Below are 21,654 nucleotides of genomic sequence, written 5' to 3' on the forward strand. Positions count from 1 at the left end.
AGGCTTTTTCAATTGTGTTTCAAATATACACAATCTCACTTTAATACACAGTGCCTTTGAATGTAACCCCCATGTAAATTGGGAATTGCCTGTACTGCTTGCTGGCAGTCACCTTGCAGGAAGGAACAGAACCAATCAGGTATCTTAATTTTTACTTCAATATTTCACCTTCTTGAGTATTAAGTTACAGCTCATTCTTGAAAGTGTGTTGATGAAGACTATAAATCTGCTTTCATTATTGATGTTTTGTTAAATAGCTGCAACTCTTTTTTACAGTTCAGTGCCCAAGAACTACCAGCACATCCTGGCCTTAGCATTTGCTGTCAAAGAGATCAATGAGAATCCCAACATCTTGTCAAATGCCTCGCTGGGGTTTCACATCCTCAATAGTTACTATACTGCAAAGATGACCTATAAGGCTGCTCTCAGCCTGCATTCCACACAAGAGAGGTTTGTCCCCAACTTCAAGTGTCACAATCAGAACAAGCTGATCACCATCATTGGCGGATGCATCTCTGAAATCTCTGCCAATGTGGCCATCATCTCAGCAATTCACAAGACTCCACAGGTAAATAAGGTGGTACAGAAAATTCACAACTGTGGCACACCATCATGATTTCAGCAAATCCTTTGATAAGTGATATTAAGGTGTTATAACAGTTAAATGACAAAACAATCCAGAGGACTCACAGCACACTGAAAGACAAGAATAAAAGGTCCCCCCTTTTTTTAAAGACACATAGTACAAATTATCATTACAGAGGCAAATGTGGAATAATAAAATCTGAACACTTACTATTGTAGCACAACTGTGTTATACAAAGTTAATTCCTGTATCATTTAAACTGTAGAATTGTCAGCAGCAAGGGGGGGGGGAGAGAAAAAGAAGGGAAAACTATATTTCCATTTAAAATTAGGACAATCATCTTAACTGTAAGTGCAATTGAGCAATTGAACCAGTGCAATTTTTCTCTAACAAAACTTTTACAATGAATTTACCCCAATATAATGCACCTGTGTTTTATTTTCACCAGTACATATGAATTCATTGATGCATTGAGTCCTTGTGTTTCAGCGTCCGGCGTTGTGATGTATCACAGGGAACTGTTATGTTCATAATGCTATTTAGCATCTCTGTGAAACTTTTGGTAGAGCTTAGGATGTTTCGGGAAAGCTGTCAAAGAATCCTAGAATCTTATAGTTGGAATGGACCCCAAGGATCATCTAATTCAACCCCCTGCAACACAGGGATCTCAGCTAAAGCATCCATGACAGGTGGCCATCCAATCTCTGTTTTAAAAACCTCCAAGGAAGAAGGGTCCACAACCTTATGTGGGAGTCTGTTCCACTGCTGAACAGCTCTTACTGTCAGAAAGTTTTTTCCTAATGTTTGGTCGGAATCTCCCTTCTTGCAACTTGAAGCCATTGGTTCGAGCTTTACCCTCCAGAGCAGGAGAATGCTTCCCCCTCCATGCTCCCCCCTCCATGTGACAGCCCTTCAGATATTTGAAGATGGCTATCATATCTCCTCACAGTCTCCTCTTTTCCAGACTAAACATACCCAGCTCCTTCAAGCACTCTTCATAAGGCTTTCCAGACCCTTGATCATCTTGGTTGCCTTCCTCTGCACATGTTCGAGCTTGTCAACATTCTTCTTAAATTTTGTTGCCCAGAATTGGACACAGTATTCCAAGTGTGGTCTGACTAAGGCAGAATTGACTGCTACTATTACCGGTACTTCCCTTGATCTGGACACTATTCTTCTGTTGATGCAGCCTAGAATTGCATTAGCTTTATTTCCTGCTGCATCACATTGTTGACTCATTTTAAGTTGTGATCCACCAAGACCCCTAGATTCTTTTCACATGTACTGCTAATAAGCTAGGTGTCCCCCATCTGGTTCTTCCTGCCTAAGTGCAGAACCTTACATTTGTCCCTATTGAAATTCATTTTGTTAGCTTGCATCCTGTTTTCCAATCTGTTAAGGTCATTTTGAATTCTGATTCTGTCCTCTGTGGCATTAGCTACCCCCCCCCCCAGTTTGATTCAATGATTCAATGGCTCATAATTCTGAGATACAATATTCTCTTTTATTTAAAATCAGAAATGTTTACTTTTTTATTTCAGCTCACTTATGGATCATTTTCAGCATTACAGAATGACAAAATGCTATTCCCATTTTTGTACCAGATGGTCCCAAATGAGGCTCATCAGCACATAGGCGTTATCCGGCTATTTCAGCATTTCAAATGGACTTGGGTTGGACTGTTAGCTGTAGATGATGACAAAGGGGATAGGTTTTTACAAACAGTGGTCCCAATTCTTTCCCAAAATGGCAACTGTTATGCCTTCATAATAAGAGTACCAAAATGGAATTATGTGGATGAGATGATAGACTTGCTTATACAGCAGCAGAAAAACTATGAAATTCTCATGGAGAGAAAATGCAATGTAATGTATGTATATGGAGAACCTCCATCCTTTCAGATTTTGAGAATGTTGTTGTTTCTAGCACCCTTCTTGGCATTGCCACCTCTAGGAAAAGTTTGGGTTGTAACTTCCCACTGGGATTTTGCATCACACTCTGTACAAAAGGTATGGGATATACAGGCATTCCATGGCACCATATCTTTCACAGTTCATTCAAATCAGCCATTAGGATTCCAAACGTTCACAGACATGATACAACCTTCCTGGGCCAAAGGAGATGGTTTCATCCAGGACTTCTGGGAACAAGCATTCAGCTGTTCACTAATGATGTCTAAGCAGCAAGAGAAGGACGGGAAGAAAACCTGCACTGGGGAAGAGAATCTGGAAAGCCTTTCTGGAGTTCTGTTTGAAATGAATATGACTGGACACAGCTACAGTGTCTACAATGCTGTCTATGCAATGGCACATGCTTTGAATGCTATATACAAATCCCATGTCAAACGTAAAAGATTGGAAGAAAGAGACAGACTGGCATTTCAGAGTGTACAGCCATGGCAGGTAATTTCAAGTCAACACTTAAAATAGAAAAGAAGTAAAATTTATGATTCAGAGGTAAAGGGATCTCTACATTAAAAAAATTCACCAAATTTCCACACTGATTTACATAAGCAATAGCTCCCTGATTATGAAATAGTGATTTATTATTTATAATGGGTCATGCACATGAAGCTTAATGGACAGGAGAGATAGGTGGAAGTATAAAGTCCCAAAAGTGGAGGCGAATGAATTCTTTGTTAGATAATTCTTTGTTAGAAATAGAACTTTGTTAGAACAGACTTTTCTGAAGCTCATGGAATAAATGTTACATGTGGTCAGAAGTAAGATATTTCAGGAGTCACAGGGCATGTTTGTACCTTGGGTTTTTACCTTTCTTACAGATACCAAGTCAGGTCCAATTTCAAGACTGCAACACATTGATGACATCAATTCCAACTATTTATTTTTGTGGCAACATAACACCTATATTTGACCACCTCTTTGATTACGCAAAGATTCATTTTTCCAACAAATAGGAATAGGAATCTGCAGGGTTAACTTCGCCCAAACAGTTGGACCAATTTAGCAGTCCCTTTCTTACATCCAAAGTAACATGGTTGGGCAGAATCTCAAAAAGTTTTTTAATCTAACCTTGGTCTCATTCTAATAATCTCAATACCTAGTTGTTCATATTCTCTTTCAATCTAGGTGCATCACTTTCTAAGGTGGATCACATTCAATAACAGTGCTGGAGACACTGTGCGCTTTGATGACAATGGTGAATTAGTTACAGGTTTTGATGTTACAAACTGGGTGACATTCCCCAATGGCTCACTGGTTAGAGTGAAAGTTGGAAGACTCCAACCTCAGGCTCCTTCAGGCAAAGAATTAACCCTTAATGATGAGCAAATTGTCTGGCATAAAAGTTTTAATCAGGTGAGACATAGCAAAAAATATTTAAATAATCAAATGAGAAATTTTTTATTTTTGGCCAGTTCATATTTCTAACTGGTTTTTAGGCTCTGAACAATGCTGATTAAAATTATTATAAAATAAATCACATACCCCTTAAATGTCACATCACTCCAAGTGAGCTCCCAGTAGATTTTTTTTTATATAGTAAAGAACCCTGTCTCCTCAACAACATCACTTCCTGTTTTGTGAATAAATGCTTTCACGTAAGCCATGTTCAATAATTTTGAAAACGATTATGGAGGTGATAAACTTTGCCTGATCTTTATGACAAGGTTTCATGTTCCAATCTGAGCTTGGTGAAGGCAAAATTCACTGTCTTCTCTCAGTCATACTTTCATGCCAAGAGATAAGCTATTTTCAAGACCTACTCTCTTAGTGCAAATCATCCTTCATGCTTCTTTAAAGGTGCTGCCTGTTTCTGTGTGCAATGACAACTGCTACCCAGGCTACAGCAAAAAAAAGAAGGAGGGAGAGAAATTTTGCTGCTATGATTGTGCTCCATGTCCAGAAGGGATGATCTCTCACCAGAAGGGTAGGAGAAATAATGAACAGAAATATCAAGGTGATGTGATGCATCATCTTTTTATTTACTTGTTTAGATTATATGTTCCTTGAAATTATAAAAAAGATTTTAGCTGGTTTGCCAGCCATCCCATCATCGAAAGCAGAAGGAAATGTGCCCATCTTGAACATGACCAGTTAAGAACTGCCAACCTATATTATCCCTGCCCCAAAACGCAATGACAGCTACTCTTACTTGAAATTAACAAAGCTATATTTATTTAACCAAATAACGGTGCAGGTTCAGCAGCCCACAGAAGGTAAATAAGTCAAGTTTTTAAGATGCATGAGCAAGGAAAGTTGTTCATAACTAAACAGAAGGTATGAAGATCCCCCAAGAGTTGAAATGCCCATTGTACAGAGCTTTTAAAGATGAGACAGAGCAAGCTCACTCATGGAAACCCCTTTTTGTCAGTTCTGCTGAATGTGTGCTCCATTAGGTGTGTGTCAAGAGGTGGATTCCCTCTGATCCCACCTACAAAGTTGGTGTCTGGCTCCTGGCAGAAAGGTGGTTTTCTACCCTTTGTCTCCAGCTATGCTGCCACCTCATCCTGCTGGCTAGTTGGCTAGCTGAAGTAGCTAGAACTAACTATTCTGGAAACATGTATTTTTATTTGCCTGCATAAGTCAAGTTTTCATCAGCCATATAAATGTAGAAATAGAAAGTGCCTCACAGATGTTAACTATATCTTCCTTTTTTAAAGATGCCGATGCCTGTGTCAATTGTCCAGAAGAACAGTGTCCTAACAAGGAACAAACTAAATGCATTCCAAAGGATGTGAACTACCTCTCTTACAAAGAAGATTTAGGGATCATCTTAACTATATTGGCGATTTCTTTCTGCTTGATCACAAGTTTAGTACTTGGAATTTTTATGAAGTACAAGGACACTCCCATAGTCAAAGCCAACAACCGAACCCTCACCTACATCCTCCTCATCTCCCTCCTCCTTTGCTTCCTCTGCTCCTTGCTCTTCATTGGACATCCTGGAAAGCTCATCTGCCTTCTCCGACAAACAGCCTTTGGTATCATATTCTCTGTGGCCCTTTCTTCTGTGTTGGCAAAGACCATCACTGTGGTTCTGGCTTTCATGGCAACCAAACCAGGATCTGGAATGAGGAGATGGGTAGGGAAAAGAATGGCAGATTCTATTGTCCTTTCCTCTTCCTTGATTCAAGTTGGCATTTGTACTCTTTGGTTAAGTATCTCCCCTCCTTTCCCAGATATGGACATGTACTCATTGGATAGGGAAATCATAGTGGAATGTAATGATGGTTCTGCTTTCATGTTTTACTGTGTCTTGGGCTACATGGGCTCACTGGCCATTGTCAGCTTTGTTGTGGCTTTCCTGGCTAGGAAGTTGCCCGACAGTTTCAATGAAGCCAAGTTCATCACTTTCAGCATGTTGGTGTTTTGCAGTGTGTGGTTATCCTTTGTTCCAACCTACCTGAGCACCAAAGGAAAATACATGGTGGCCGTGGAGATCTTCTCCATCTTGTCTTCTGGTGCTGGATTACTGGGTTGCATCTTTTCCCCAAAATGCTACATTATTCTGCTGAGGCCTCAGCTGAACAACAAGGAGCAACTAATAATAAGAAAAGGTGATAGAATATAAGGCTGTATCTTTATTCTTCATATATATATGAATGCCGATGCTAGGGATCTCAGGGATCTTAACTAAGCATCCCTTCTCAAATTCCTTCTCAAATTCCAGTGCTGGGTTACTGGGCTGCATCTTCTTCCCTAAATGCTACATCATTCTGCTCAGGCCTGAGCTGAACAACCGGGATCAATTAATAAGAAGAAAATAAAAAGAAGAAGAAATACATATCTTTTTGTTCATATATGTATTCCCTTGGGAATACTTATGCTAGGTGTATTTGTAATTCCTCTAATAACTAGCAAGGTTGGTGGGTCTCCCACATCAGCTACCATTGTAGCTGGAAATGAACCTTCCAAAAAACCTTAGTAGGACCACTGTCATTCACACCATGGAGTTACACAGACCTCCTGGGCCCAGAACCCCTGTTGCCTATTCTGTTCCATGCTCCTAGATACATATACTCAGTCAATTTATATGCTGTAAGCTCCATGGGGCTGTGATTTCGTCTGCTGTATCTTGCACAATGTTATTACTGCATTAATAAATTCTTTTTAACAATGACAAAATAATATTAATATCAATAACTGTGGCAGACAATAATTGCATTTGTTCTGCTAAAGGAACTGAAGGAGGTTATTGATTTGTTTTGTTCTTTTACTTGTTTTTATTATGTATTTCGTGTTTTTGATCTTAAATTTTATGTTGCGAACCATCTTTAGATCTACATATGAAGGGTGATATACACATTTAATAAACAAAACAAAACAATATATAATATACTTTTTTACATGAAAACACTCACTCTCAGAGTTGCCAGGCTATAACTCACTATTGAAACACACTTATACCAAATCTGAATGGCTGTTGTGTGAACTCAATTCTAAGCAGAAGCATCCTGCTCCAATAAGGCCATGTGCCATGTATTTCTAAATCTCCCTAAAGGATAAAGAAAAATAGTTGTAGAATTGGGAGGAGGCACTTCCTTGCAGTTTTGTGGTATATGATGTAAAGCCTCTCCTCCTTACAGAGGGGAGGAGTTGTGAACAGGAGCCATTTCCCGCGTTGGCAGAGGGCGTTCCAGCCCCTCCCCAGCTGGCTTGCCTGCTGCGCCATGCCCCCAGGTAGCCAAGCAATCAGATGGAGGCTTGGGGGTGGGGTTTAGCAGCACTTCCTTTTCATTCTGCTGCTGGTTTTTGTCGGATCACCCACCCACCCTCCCTTTAGTTCATTGCTTGGTTCTTGACATTGCTACGGACCTGTGGTTGGTCACCTTGGTTGCCCAAGGGGCCTGATAGGAATTTTTATCCGACTGGCAAATTGGCACTGGCCACTTGGTTTTTTGCCTACCTTGTAGCAAATTGTCACAACTTTTAGGTATTGGTGGTTAGGCACTGGAATATGTTTGTGTGTTGGAGGGCTGGGTGTGGCCATTGCCTCCCCCTCCACTTTATGGTTATTCTGGTAAAGGAATCCGGTGGTCGTGGATCCTGTCCGACGCCCTTGCTGGTGGCTAGGGCCATGGCACAACCCCCGGTGACATCAGGAGGAGCTTTCAGTTGTATTTGCATCAACAAGCTGCTCCCACTGGTGGTTAGCCCTTGTTAGACTCACCCCCCCCCCCGAGAGGGTGGAGTCACACTCTGTTGTTTTATCCAATACCTCTCACATGCTGTAATCAATAAAGTTAGCCCATTAACCTAATATACTGTGACCATGTGTCTTTCTTATCCCCAAGCAGGTGGCAGGTCTTTGAATCACAACTTCAAATGCCAATAGCACTCTGGGGAAGTGATCATCATCCCATCATTGTTCAAATTACTGTTTTGCATCCTCTGACAGAATAGATTTTGAGAGGCCAATAACAAGATCAACAATCAGCATCTTAAAAGGCTATATAATCTTCATATGGTTCACAACTGAATCCTAGCGCAGGAAGAGCTTTGCTAATCTTCTGTGTGACTGTTTCCACTTCATATGTCAACCTATAACCCCAGCAGCTGATTCAACTATAACTTTTTAGAATAAAATTCAAAAAATGTATTCTAGAGTATCTCTGCTTCTCATCCCTTTTTCTTCAGCACATGATTTTCCACTTTTCCATTTCTTCCTGTGAAAAACTGGACCTCATTAATTAGGCATGTGAAAAGGGAGCAATTATTAACTTTGCTACCAGGTTACTCGTGCAGAGCTAATCTAAGAATTGCAGCTATAAAACTGTGCGTACCAACAGAATCATCTACTATTCAAGGGAGGCTGTAACAAAATTTACAATAACAACACGTTGCGCTGCACAATAAATCGTGTTGATAGAAATCCAGTAGTTGGAAACACAGAGATCTATGCTGGGATGGAAAACATTTTCAGCAGGATCTGGGTGATGGTGATGTTGCTACTTGTACTCCTGTGCCATAGTGTATGCATGACAAATTTGATTAATTGCACCATGTTTGATGATCGTCTCCTGATTCCTCATGGATTTTATCAACCAGGAGACCTCATCGTTGGAGGGATTGTATCTCAGGTCTTATTCCTCTATAATAACCTTTCTTTCATGGAACAGCCTGCAAAAATCTTGATTAATGAACCCATGTAAAGCATCATCTTCTCTCTCTCTCTCTCTCTCTCTCTCCTCTGCCCCTTTCTTTATCTCTCTGCCTGTAATATAGGCTCTTCCTGAGCCCATAGTGACTCAGAATGCAACATTAAGAAAAATTGTGCTAAAGTAAAATCGTCCAGCTTTTAGTGTGAGTGTATCTTGCCAAGGCTATTCCCATTTTATACAAGGATAAGCTCAGAATTAGTGAATGATCTAGATCTCTATTGAGAATATGTTTGTGTTATTTGTGTTTGGAAATATAATCTGGTCTTGCACATACTATTTGAATTTGAAAGTGTGCACACAAATTATTGTACAGGTACATGGTTTATAAAATATTATTTTGGAATTGGCCCTATGCTGGGTCTGTATAGATTATATTTAAAATATAGGTGAATTCATGGAAGCTTGTAGGCTCTCCTTTGTACTTTCCACTTGCAATATCTTTTCTCATTTCACTTCCTTTGGGTATATGCACTGCAACTGAATTAAAATATATTTGATCCCTGATATCATAAATGATCCAAATAAGTTGCTTGATTTACTTATTATTATGTATATTTAATGTTTGATTTAACCTTCTGCTAAACAGATTTTCAATAATAAATGTACTAAATGAAATAAATGTGTAGGGAGAAGGCAAAAAATACTCCTATTCTGCTCCTAAAAATAAGTGGAGGGAGCGGTTTGATCAACACTGAGATTGTTCCCAAATTTTTGCACTCCTTCATTTCATTATACTGTAGACTACCACTTCTCCTGAGTAGTTAGTATTTACTGAGTTCTACCCAAAGTAGACTCATTAAAATAAAAAAAGTCCTATGTGAGTTGTGCCCATTCATTCAATGGGTCTATTCTGATTAATTTTGGTTCCTCCTCGGCAGTTTTATACTACATTTAACTTTTGAAATGATGTCGATAAATGAATATTATAAATTCAACAAATTATTGTTGTTGTTGTTGTTATTTGATTAAAGAGCCTGTAACTCTAATTGCAGTTCAGTGCCTAAGAACTACCAGCATATCATGGCTTTCGCATTTGCTGTAAAAGAGATAAATGAGAATCTCAACATTTTATCAAATGTTTCCCTGGGGTTTCACATCCTCAATAGCTACTATACTGCAGGAATGACTTATAAGGCCACACTGAACCTACTTTCCACACAACAGAGGTTTGTCCCCAACTTCAAGTGTCACCACCAGAGCAAGCTGATAGCTCTCATTGGAGGATGTATCTCTGAGATCTCTGCCAACGTAGCCATTATTTCTGCAATCCACAAAATTCCACAGGTAAGTTGCATGCATGAGAGTATGGAGATTCCACAACTGTGTGCATTGCCTTGATTTCTGTAAAACAGATGAGAAAACTTCTTGTGATATTTTATTTAGCAATTATTTAGCACATTCTTACCAACAACATAGATGAAACAGGGAAGCACTAATAGGCAGATAACAGAAAACAGGGAGTGATAGTGGCCAGAGCAATTTAAATCCCCAATTTGCCATGCTTGGAGAGGGGTGATGGATGGAACAGAGGTTTCCTTCCAGCTAATGTTGGTTAGACAAGAAAATATGGCGTTGTTTGCATGTGAACAAATTCCTCGATGCAACAAACTGAGGAGGGGGCTATGAAACAATGTGTCTGTTATTTGACACCATATGAACTCAAATTTATCTATAGTTTATTTCAATATAACTGTTACATGAAAATCTCATACCAGCTAGGTTCTACATTTTGGAGGTGTGATAAAACTAAAGCAGTCTTAAGTTAGTATTGTTATCATATTGCAAAACTCACAGAATATAATACCCAAAATGAGACAATTATTAAAATACTTGTCTTCAGGTAAAGGTAGGACAGCCACCTGCTGTGGATGCTTTAATTCTAAATTGCCTGCATCACACAGGATATTAGACTATAAGCAGAGCCACATGAAAAACTTTGATTCTATGAGTTACCATTCTTTTGAAATGTATCCTAGTACGTAACTCGGGCAAAGTACCATATAGCTGGAATCATGCTATAGTAGTCCCAATCTTTAAGAGAGGTCACCCAAACATACCCTCCAATTATAGGCCAATTAGCCTGCTTTCAATAGTTGGAAAGCTGTATGCTCGTTTCCTCAGTAGCAAACTGACAACTTTTCTAAATGAACACTATATACTATCTGAAGACCAGGCAGCCTTTCGTGAGAACCATTCAACATCAGACCACTGTCTAATGTTGTCCTCCCTAGCCGAGAAGTATACCAGGCCTCTACAGGGTAAACTCTTCATAGCTTCATGGATCTGAAATCAGCGTTCAATTCCATCCCCAGATCCCAGCTATGGTCCACATTAAATCTGATATTGCAGGACAAACGACTCCTCTTTCTTATAAAAGCCCTGTACAATGGAACCAAACTGCAGGTCCTATGCGGTCGGCAGGGACAGTTATCGAACAGTATTCTGGAGGTCCGTTCTTAACCTGAAACTGTTCTTAACCTGAAACACCACTTTAGCTAATGGGGCCTCCTGCTGCCGCTGCGCCACTGCTGCATGATTTCTGTTCTCATCCTGAAGCAAAGTTCTTAACCCGAGGTACTATTTCTGGGTTAGCGGAATTGTCTGTATCCGAAGTACCACTGTACTCAGATTCTTTTTCACAAAGGGCGGCAAGAATGTCCCAGCAGCCTTAAGGGTTTTCAATGCAAAATCCATTTCCCAACTCCTGTACGCTGCAAATGTCTGGCATAATAGGAACCTGCCTAAGCTAGATGGCTTTCAGGCAAAATTTCTACGATCTTTGCTGCAGGTACCCAACTGTGTCCCCAACTCCATACTTCTGTTAGAAGCTGGTGAATGCCCAATTTCAACTAAAGCATGGTGGGCTGCCCTAAAACATTGGCTCAGGATTGTAGTGTTTGATCTAGGGAAGGGTCTGTATCAACACCTGACCAATGAGGAAAAACAAAAAAAAAATTTTCCTTCCAGTAGCACCTTAAAGACCAACTAAGTTAGTTCTTGGTATGAGCTTTCGTGTGCATGCACACTTCTTCAGATACACTGTGTATCTGAAGAAGTGTGCATGCACACGAAAGCTCATACCAAGAACTAACTTAGTTGGTCTTTAAGGTGCTACTGGAAGGGAAAAAAATTTTTTTGTTTTGACTATGGCAGACCAACACGGCTACCTATCAGGTATCTGAAGAAGTGTGCATGCACACGAAAGCTCATACCAAGAACTAACTTAGTTGGTCTTTAAGGTGCTACTGGAAGGAAAAAAAATTTTTTGTTTTGACTATGGCAGACCAACACGGCTACCTATCTGTAACTGACCAATGAGGAGTTTGTCAGCAATTGGCAGAAAACCATGGCTAAAAAAGCCACCTCTATTGGTCTGTCACCCCCCCAACTCTATTACCTGAGTTATGAAGGTGCCCTAAAGACGTTAAAACAAAGATTATGGGATAATACACACAGTGACTTGAAATCCTGATCACACAGAGTCTGTAGTCCGTTGGCAGTAGGAATACAATATGGGCATGTCTTAAAGTTAGCACCTTACATTAAAAACTGGCAGTACCAAATTAGCGAAGGTTATTCAGCAGAGCCATACTAAACATCTTTCCTTCTGCAGTGTTGGATGGCAGGTTGAGAGGAGTTCCCTACCAGGACAGACTTTGCTTGTGTGCTCAAGACATCAATTCTATAAAACATATTTTGCTGCACTGTGCAAAATACAAGCAAGCCAGGGCTGAACTGATATTACCCTTGCTGGTACCTTTCCTGGGAAAATCAATGGTTCACTATGTCAGGTTCCTATTGGAAGACTGGACAAACACTAGAACATTAGCAGTGGCGAAGTTTTTATCGGTAGTTGCAAGAACCAATCATCCCTATCTTTGAGTCAGAACAAAATGCTTGTTTAACCTGGTGGTAGGCTGTCTGAATTATGTATTGCTTTGTAATGATTTGTTGGGTCTCTGGACCGTAATAAAGATGGATGATATATTTTATTTCAGCTTACTTACGGATCATTTTTGCCTGTAAAAAGTATCAGAATGCAATTCCCATTTTTATACCAGATGGTTCCAAATGAAGCTCATCAGCACATGGGAGTTGTTCTGTTATTTCAGCATTTCAGATGGACATGGGTTGGGCTCTTGGCTGTGGCTGATGACAAAGGGGACCAGTTTTTACAGACTATGGTGCCAATGCTTTCTCAGAATGGCATCTGTTCCGCCTTCATAGATAGAATACCAAAACGGGCATATTTTGATGAGTTGATTGACTTGATGATAAAGCGCTGGGGAAATTATGTAATCATCAGTGACAAAAAAGTGAATGCATTATTTGTATATGGAGAACCACCATCTTTTCAGATTTTGAGAGTATTACTGTTTTTAGCACCTTTCTTGTCACTTCCACCTCTGTGTAAAGTATGGATTATTACATCCCACTGGGATTTTGCATCACTGTCTGTTCAGAAGATATGGGATATACAAACCTTCCATGGTGCCATATCATTCACAGTTCACTCAAAACAGCCCCAAGGATTCCAAAAGTTTATTCAGACGATTAGACCTTCCTGGGTTAAAGGAGATGGTTTTGTCCAGGACTTCTGGGAACAGGCATTCAGCTGTTCATTAAAAGTGTACAATGGACTAGAAGAGAGAAAGAAAGTGTGCACTGGAGAAGAGAAACTGGAGACCCTTTCTGGAATTTTGTTTGAAGGGAAGATGACTGGTCACAGCTACAATGTCTACAATGCTGTCTATGCTGTGGCACATGCTTTAAATAAAATCAGTTCCCAACATCGAAGCTTCAGAGGGTGTCTGAAACTTCAGGATGTGCAACCATGGCAGGTAATTGCAGCTTAAAGAACAATACAGTTAAGATTATGATGCAGAAGTAAAGGTAAGTTCTTTTCATTTTTCTTTTTGTCAATCTATTTTGATAATTCCTTCCAACCCCATTTGAAACAGTGAATTATTCATTGTTTTAATTCATTGCTACTCATGTTTATGGAGCTCTGTCAGGGAAAAAGGCGAAAGGTGGTGGTGGTGATAGACAGAAATATGTCATCAAATAAACTATTCAAAAATGTGTTTGACAAGTCTTTGGAAATGATTTCAAGAATTTGCTGTCTCTTTGTCCACATTCTTTTCATTTTAGGTCCATCACATTCTAAGGAGGATTGCATTCAACAACAGTGAAGGAGATACTGTGTCTTTTGATGAAAATGGCGAATTAGTTACAAGTTTTGATATTACAAACTGGCTGATGTTCCCCAATGGTTCTGTGGTTAGAGTGAAAGTTGGAAGGCTGGAACCTCAGGCACCTCAAGGCAAACAGTTAGCTATTAATGATGATCAAATTGTGTGGAATCAAGGCTTTAACCAGGTAAGAAACATCTATAAGTGCTTAGTTACAAGAGCCAACTGACTCATGCCACAGTGCAAAACTAAAAAACAAACAAAAACTAATTCAGGGAGGGCTTCTTAACACAGAACAATCGCCTCTCAGAAGGCTGTCCCTTCTCTGATAGTATTTATAAGCCATGAGGAACAACGGGTTACAGTGTAAGTGGTTTCCTGACTGATCCAAACATGTTGTCCACATCCTCAGGATGTTCTCCAAACACATCACCACTAATAGTATTTCATGCATATGAACAGGTGCTGCCACTTTCTGTTTGCAATGAGAACTGTTACCCAGGCTACAGCAGAAAAAAGAAAGAGGGGGAGAAATTTTGCTGCTATGATTGTGCTCCATGTCCAGAAGGGATGATCTCTCACCAGAAGGGTAGGAGACATATGTACAGAGATATCAAGAAATTTCCATAAAGGTGGTAATGGTGCTGGTGATGATTACTATTATTATTGAATGTGCATCCATTGAATATATATGACTTTGGTTCACATTAAGAACTTCAAAAATCATTTTAATGTGTGTGTGTGTGTGTGTGTGTGTGTGTGTGTGTGTGTGTAACAGATTGATAGTGAAATTGATCGGATAATATATGAAAGAAGTTCAAGGAAACAAAAGGGTCCATTCTTAGTATTTTTTATAAATAAATCCTTTAAACAGAAGTTAGTGTGAGGTCATGTCCATGACAGATTAGCACCTGGTTCATTTGTGGTAGAAGTCTTGGCAAACTGTGAAGGAGTATTCCCTCTTCCCCTTTCTAACCTGTTCTGCACACCCTTCTCTTAATGCAACATAGACTCAGCAATAGGAGAAGAGCAGCAATTAGTCAACATGATTTTATGTGCCCAAGATGCAGCACGAAACAAATCAACTTAGTAGAAGAGCTTCAGAATTGTTTAAACACATTTCAGGGACAAGGCTGTGGGTCAATATTACCCCTTTTTTCTCATATGTCCATTTTCTGTGGAGGTAATTGCATGTTTTAAGATAAAAAATGGTGGTAGCAGCCCCAATGTATATCTAGGTTCCAAAGGATTTAGGGCTGGATTTCAGACCACTAGCCTGGAAGGTAGATTGGTTTTCTTTGTGCATCCCTGTTTTAGTCAGAGCTTTCCCATAATATTCAAACCACTGCATGCCCAATCCTGAGCCCAGGATAAGTATTTACTTTGGAGAAAAGAGTTATTTCACTCCTTTTCAATCTCCCCTCGTTAATGGGGATTGTATCGCCTTAGTTCAGAAGTAAGAATATGCTAAGGTATAATGCTGCCACATACCCAATAACTGTGTTGTGATTTATGTCTATAATTTCTCGGTTTTCTTACAACAAATGAATGTTTTGATTTAGCCTAGTCAGGAGCTACGTTCTCAAGTTATACAACCATTTATCAGACACTGTTCCATGACATCTCTCACAAAAGATCCCCCTCCTGTCTAGGAGGCCAGTAAATGGGAATGCTGGTGGCAGGTGCACACATGAAGGTTCCCAACACACATGTGTACAACATTTGTCAACACCTGCAAACATTTAATGTGTGTGTGTGTGTGTGTGTGTGTAAAGGTATAGATGTTGGGCTACCCTTAGAAATACTTGAACTGTTCTTCCTTTTTTCAGACATGGATGCTTGTGTGAGTTGTCCCGAAGATCAGTATCCCAACAAAGACCAAACTAAATGCATTGCAAAATTGGTAACATACCTCTCTTATAAAGAAGACTTGGGGATCACCTTAACTAGCCTGGCTATTATTTTCTCTTTTGTCACAATTGTAGTACTTGGAATTTTTATAATACACAAGGACACTCCCATTGTCAAAGCCAACAACCAGACCCTCACCTACATCCTCCTCGTCTCCCTCCTCCTTTGCTTCCTCTGCTCCTTGCTCTTCATTGGACATCCTGGAAAGGCAACCTGCCTTCTACGTCAAACCACTTTTGGCATTGTCTTCTCTGTGGCCCTTTCTTCTGTGTTGGCAAAGACCATCACTGTGGTTGTGGCATTTATGGGAACAAAACCAGGATCCAGGATGAGGAAATGGATGGGGAAGAGACTGGCTAATTCTATTGTTCTCTCCTGCTCTTTTATTCAGGCTGCCATTTGTACTCTTTGGTTAAGTTCTGCTCCTCCATTCCCAGGTAGAGACATGCATTCAGTGAAGGGTGAAATCATACTAGAATGTAATGAGGGTTCTGTTTCCATGTTTTACTGTGTCCTGGGCTATATGGGTTTCCTAGCCATTGTCAGCTTCATTGTGGCTTTTCTTGCCAGGAAGTTGCCAGACAGTTTCAATGAAACCAAATTTATCACTTTCAGCATGTTGGTGTTTTGCAGTGTATGGTTATCCTTTATTCCAACCTACCTGAGCAGCAAAGGAAAGTACATGGTGGCTGTGGAAATCTTCTCCATCTTGTCATCCAATGCTGGATTATTGGGTTGTATCTTTTCCCCTAAATGCTATGTCATTGTACTCAGGCCCGAGCTTAACAGCAGAGAGCAACTCGTCAGAAAAAGGAAATGAAATAATATATCCATCTCATTAATCTGTTGCTTTATTAATAGAAATTATGGTGTTGAAGGGATTTCAGGAGAATTTGAGCATAGTTTCTTAGGAAAATAACTCTCTTCACATTCCCATGAGTGGACTTGAACCAGGCATATACTATCTTAAGAGGGTTGTCTATCTTGTTTCTATCTTCTTAAACACCCACATATTGTCTGCTTCTCCAAATGCCCTTCTGGGTCCAGAATAAGGTTGCACCTATTAGTATATCCCTAATGAGAGAATTCCACTTCACCTGCCCTCCTTCCTATGTGGCTACTCATAAAAATGTAGACACTACTAACATGATCGGATTTGTGTTCTTTACCACCAGGAATTTTTAGAAAAAAGAAAAGGAGTAAATTTTATTAGTATTTTCCACACAACAACAGCAACCCAAAAAAATTACACAAAAACAAACATATGAAAAACAAATCCAAATCTTACAAATTAATAGTATAAACACTAAAAAGGAAAACAAACGTTGACTTCCACCAATCCCACAGCACCTCCTTTACCTCTCATTGTATCTTCCTGTTTTCCTTATCATCTCGATCCTAGCATCTAAATATATATCCCTCTTTCTTATCCTTTCACTTCACAAGGTTATTCCAGACTCAGTCAGATTTCTGTCCTCAAATCTTGTCTTTTAAGGCATTTGTTTAGGCACTCCCATTCCTTTTTCACTACTGTAATGGTTCCTAAGGGGGTTGCTCGTGCGTAAGCAGGTGCCTATCTTCCTGGCTGGGTGCAAACACCTGGCTGGGCTGCCAAAGTGAACCTCCTCTGTCTGGACAGCCACTTGCCCGTGGCTGACTCAATCGCTGGCAGAATCCGTGAGTGGGCGTTTCTTAAACTTTTTCCAGCAAAGAAGTTCTTTGACGCCTAGTCTCCGCCTACCCTCTCTGCGCGGAAGCCTCCTGCGCAGGGAGGGCGTGGGCAACGGAGGACCTCTAGTCTCTCCGCTGGTCCCAGGCAAGGAGTCATGGGATCGCCTCGCCACTTCCCCCACCAGCCCCCCTTCTCCACTGGTGCTACACTGATTCTCCTCCCCAGAAGATGGGCTGCTTCTCCCAATCCCTGGACGCCGTCTGGAATCCCTCTGGGCTCCGCGCTCTCCCTCCAGTACTGATGGCAGTTCCCTGACAACTACACTTTTGGTTTTTGTCTTATTATATCTGTCAGTTCGGCTAACTCTAAGTATTCTGAAAGCTTACATAACCATTCTCCCCTAGGGGGTAACTGATTCCCTTTCCAATACTTAGCCACCAGAATTCTTGCTGCAAACGTCACGTATAAGAAAAAAATAGTTTTATCTTTTGGGATATTGTCGTTTAATATTCCTAAAATGAATGCCTCTGGCCTTTACTATATGATACTCTTGATATTTTCTTTATTTCTTCATGGATCCATGATCCATACCACCAGGAATCTTAAGAGTCCCTGCCAGCTTCATTAAAAATTATATTTCCTTCAATTTTACAAAATGTTTGGAGAGAAATACTATAGAAGAATCAATGTAAGCCTATTCTACCTTTGAAGGATATGTTGCTGCCACTTGCTACCATATCCAATGTAAGAGTTTTCCTTTGGCGATACAGACTGCATCACAATTTGGGCCTCTTTCATTTCCAAATGGAGCACTCAATGAACCCAGTTCCTGCACGGAGCTAGCAGTGTGAGGTTTGTGGAACAATGTATAAGTAGTGGGATGATATAAAGAATTAGAACTTTAAATAGCCTATAATTCCTAAGACAGATGTGGGCACAGAAAAGAATTACCTTTCCTTGAAACTAGTTTAAACTGTTTTACAGCTGTTTCCTTTTTGTAGGAACTGTATAATTTAACACAAACAATTGAAACATGGTGGTTATACTCAGGCCTGTACAGGCCCAGGGTAGGAATCTTGTCCTTGGCATGATAGCGTAAATCCGGCAGGCCCTTAGAGGGACTCAACTGCTGGATTAGCCCTCAAGGCCTGGGGCAAGTGTACCTAGCTGCACACTACATCCTGCATGGACCTGGCTATACCTGAGCTCAGCTTCACAAATGGTCAAGTTCAGAAACAGCTTTCAGTGCTTTTTGAAAATATTGAAGAAAGCCATGGTTTGTTGCCAGACAATTCTCACAGAGAGCAACACTGCTGAACAGAGTCTCCCTGCAAGACTTGCTCTATTACAATTCAAACTCTGCAAAGGCAAGAACTCCTAAGCGATAGCCACTCCAACCTGTGGGCAGCTAGATGACCTTTCTGGGCTTTTTGTTTGTTTGTTATGAAAAGGGGGGAAAGGCATGGGGCACTGCTGAATGCTTGGACTGCCTGCTAGTTGCTTTTAAAAAATGAAGTTTTAAAAATTGTACTTCTGCATTGAATATTAAGGATTTCCCCTTTTAAATACACACAGAAAGAGGTGAGATGGACTTATTCCATTCCCACTGTAATACAGGAATGGACCAGACTTCAATGAATCTGTCCATCCCCACTCATAGGTGAGTCATAGTGTTTTTGTCAGTTTTTGTCATGCTTTCCTTAATGTAGATGTGGCTGAGGCGTGCTTGTTAGCCTCCTTCCTCTCATTGTACACAGTTAGCAATGTGAGGTTTGTGGAAAAATGAACAATTATGGGGGTGACCAGCAAAAATTATAATTCCTAATATACATTGTGAGCATAAAACAATTATCTTTTTAAAAATAAAGATAAAAATGTTAAACTGCCATATAGCATATGTTTGTGGTTCCAGGACCCGATCCCCGCTTTGTGGAATGAAGACACACGGACACAGAATATAAGGTTAATGGGCAAGAAAAGGCCACAACTTTATTGATTACAGCAAGTGAAAAGGTATTGGCTTAGGCATTGGACCACGAAAGATTGACTCCACCCCCTCGGAGAGGGGGTGAGCCTGAAGGGGGTTTATTCACCAGAGGGTGGAGCCTGTTGATGCTAATACAACTATAAGCTCTCCCCTGATGTCACCGAGGGTCATGCCATGGCCCCCCGCCACACAGGCATCGGACAGGATCCATGACCGCCCGATTCCTTTAACGGAATACCCAAAATTGAAGGGGTAGGCGATGGCCACACCTAGCCCTTCCACACACCACGAACACATTCCAATGCCTAACCTACCCGCCAATACCAAGAAAGTTGTGACGATTGCTACGAGGTAGGCAAAAAAACCGCAAGGCCTAATGCCAGATGGAAAAATTCCTACCAGGCTCCCAGGACAACCTGGGCGACCAACCTAAGGTCCATAGAAAGGCCAAGAGAAAAAACTAAACCCTAAACTCTAAGGGAGTGGAGGGTGGGTGACTCGCGACGGGAAGGCGGGAAATGAGGCGGAATGGTTGGCACAGCAGTAAGTTAAACTGCAAACCACACCCCCTCCAAGCTGCCCAGTTGGGCGCTTACCTGTGGGCGTGGTGTGCCAGCCAGGTGAGTGGGGCAGGGGGGCGTAACGGCCCCTGCATGATGCAGAAATCGCGTCCCGCCCACAACACCTCCCCTCTTGGAGGGAGGAGAGGCTTTGTTAGAGTGTGGTGCTGATAACACCAAGGTAACAGATTCAATCCTCATACAGGACTGCTGCATATTTAGACTATATTGCATGAATGCATACTTTTAATTACAAATAATAATGACAATAATAAATGGGACAAGTAACAGTTAGAAGTTAGCTGTTAAAGGATATATACCCATCATCATTATAAAACTGAGTCTCAAATTTCCCAGCATTCAAGATCATGCCTTCCAATTAATCTAAATGTGAGTGATCCATGTGTAACTTAAATCTGGTCAAGGACAAAAACAGCCTACAACTTTCTGGCTAAGCATCACTTATTACCCCTTAAAGAAAATATTGTCACTCTTAGTTGATTTGGCATTCATGATTCAACTCCAAAGGACATCAACACACTTGGGAAATCGTAATTGCACACATAATTGTCAAAACTGCTGGCTTCTATCCCCTTACACAATGGATATGCAGATGGCAGCAAAATGAGCATTCGATAAAGGACATAAAATCCTGGTGTTGCTCAGAATTGGATCTAGGCATAGGCAGAGGTCTGCCATTTTTCTTGTATGATCATTTCTCCTTTCCATCTTAGAATATGTCATCCACCAGTTGATTTTGCAATTAATTTCCCACAAAAATTATAATGTGACTACCCTTTTTCTTCATCTTATGTGCATACCCATTTAATTTGCTCTTCCCAGATACTTACTGGGCAGACCTCTTTGTCTAGATATGAATTAGCACACACACACACACACACACACACACACACACACACATAGCTATCCACTTCTGCACCATAACTCTGCCTCACTGTAACAAACCACACATTCTTTTTTTAAAAAATAATAATCATAGTTTTACATGTTTCTTGTCAACTTAGAGGCTTTCATATAATCAAGGAGTATGTAAATTTTGTTAAATGAATAAATAAATTCATTTGCACAAAATCATAGATAATTTTCAGAGTTATATTTTTGCTTTCTTTGCACACCAAGGAAGTATTACTGATATGTGTAGATCAACAAATTTTAATTGTCTCATCCTTAGAAGAAAAAAAGTAAATAAATAGACTACGCTGTTCAGAAATATGGGGCACATATTCCCTAAGATGTGTAACATCACATTCTGTCACCAGACGCTGTACTAAAACAGATAATAGCCGCACAGAATGCTGTGGTTCAAACATGGGAATCTATCCTGGATGGCTGATATTTTTCAATAAGATCATGTTGGTGGTGCTGCTGCTGCAGCTGGTCCTGCTGTCTCATATTGTATGTAAAACACATTCTATTAACTGCAGCATTTTTGATGATCCTCTCCCCATTCCTCATAACTTTTACCAACCAGGTGACCTCATCATTGGGGGCATTGTTTCCCAGGTCTTCTTCAACTACAATAATCTCTCTTTTAAGGAAGAGCCAAAGCAGATCTTGATTGATGAAGCAATGTAAGCCATTATTTCTTTCTCTCATTGTGTAA

General features: G+C 40.4%; 3 protein-coding genes across 3 annotated transcripts in view; 2 read left to right on the forward strand and 1 right to left on the reverse strand.

The window, feature by feature from the left end:
* Positions 1 to 21,654, reverse strand: part of LOC310746597 (erythroblast NAD(P)(+)--arginine ADP-ribosyltransferase-like) — a 420,131-nt gene that overhangs the window by 191,937 nt on the left and 206,540 nt on the right. The window lies entirely within an intron of this gene.
* On the forward strand, positions 407 to 6,118 carry LOC310747383 (vomeronasal type-2 receptor 26-like; the record flags this gene model as incomplete). Its single annotated transcript, XM_083581746.1, has 5 exons — positions 407 to 568; positions 2,128 to 2,988; positions 3,676 to 3,903; positions 4,348 to 4,474; positions 5,208 to 6,118. 5 exons carry the CDS (start codon positions 407 to 409, stop codon positions 6,116 to 6,118), a joined length of 2,289 nt encoding a protein of 762 aa, XP_083437872.1.
* On the forward strand, positions 8,550 to 16,631 carry LOC310747384 (vomeronasal type-2 receptor 26-like; the record flags this gene model as incomplete). The annotated part of the gene is made up of 6 exons (XM_083581747.1): positions 8,550 to 8,695; positions 9,701 to 9,992; positions 12,770 to 13,549; positions 13,860 to 14,087; positions 14,363 to 14,489; positions 15,730 to 16,631. The coding sequence occupies 6 exons, from the start codon at positions 8,550 to 8,552 to the stop codon at positions 16,629 to 16,631; spliced, it is 2,475 nt and encodes an 824-aa protein (XP_083437873.1).

This window comes from Podarcis filfolensis (genome assembly GCF_964270895.1).
Source record: "Podarcis filfolensis genome assembly, chromosome: 13".
In the NCBI taxonomy this organism is placed as follows: domain Eukaryota; kingdom Metazoa; phylum Chordata; class Lepidosauria; order Squamata; family Lacertidae; genus Podarcis; species Podarcis filfolensis.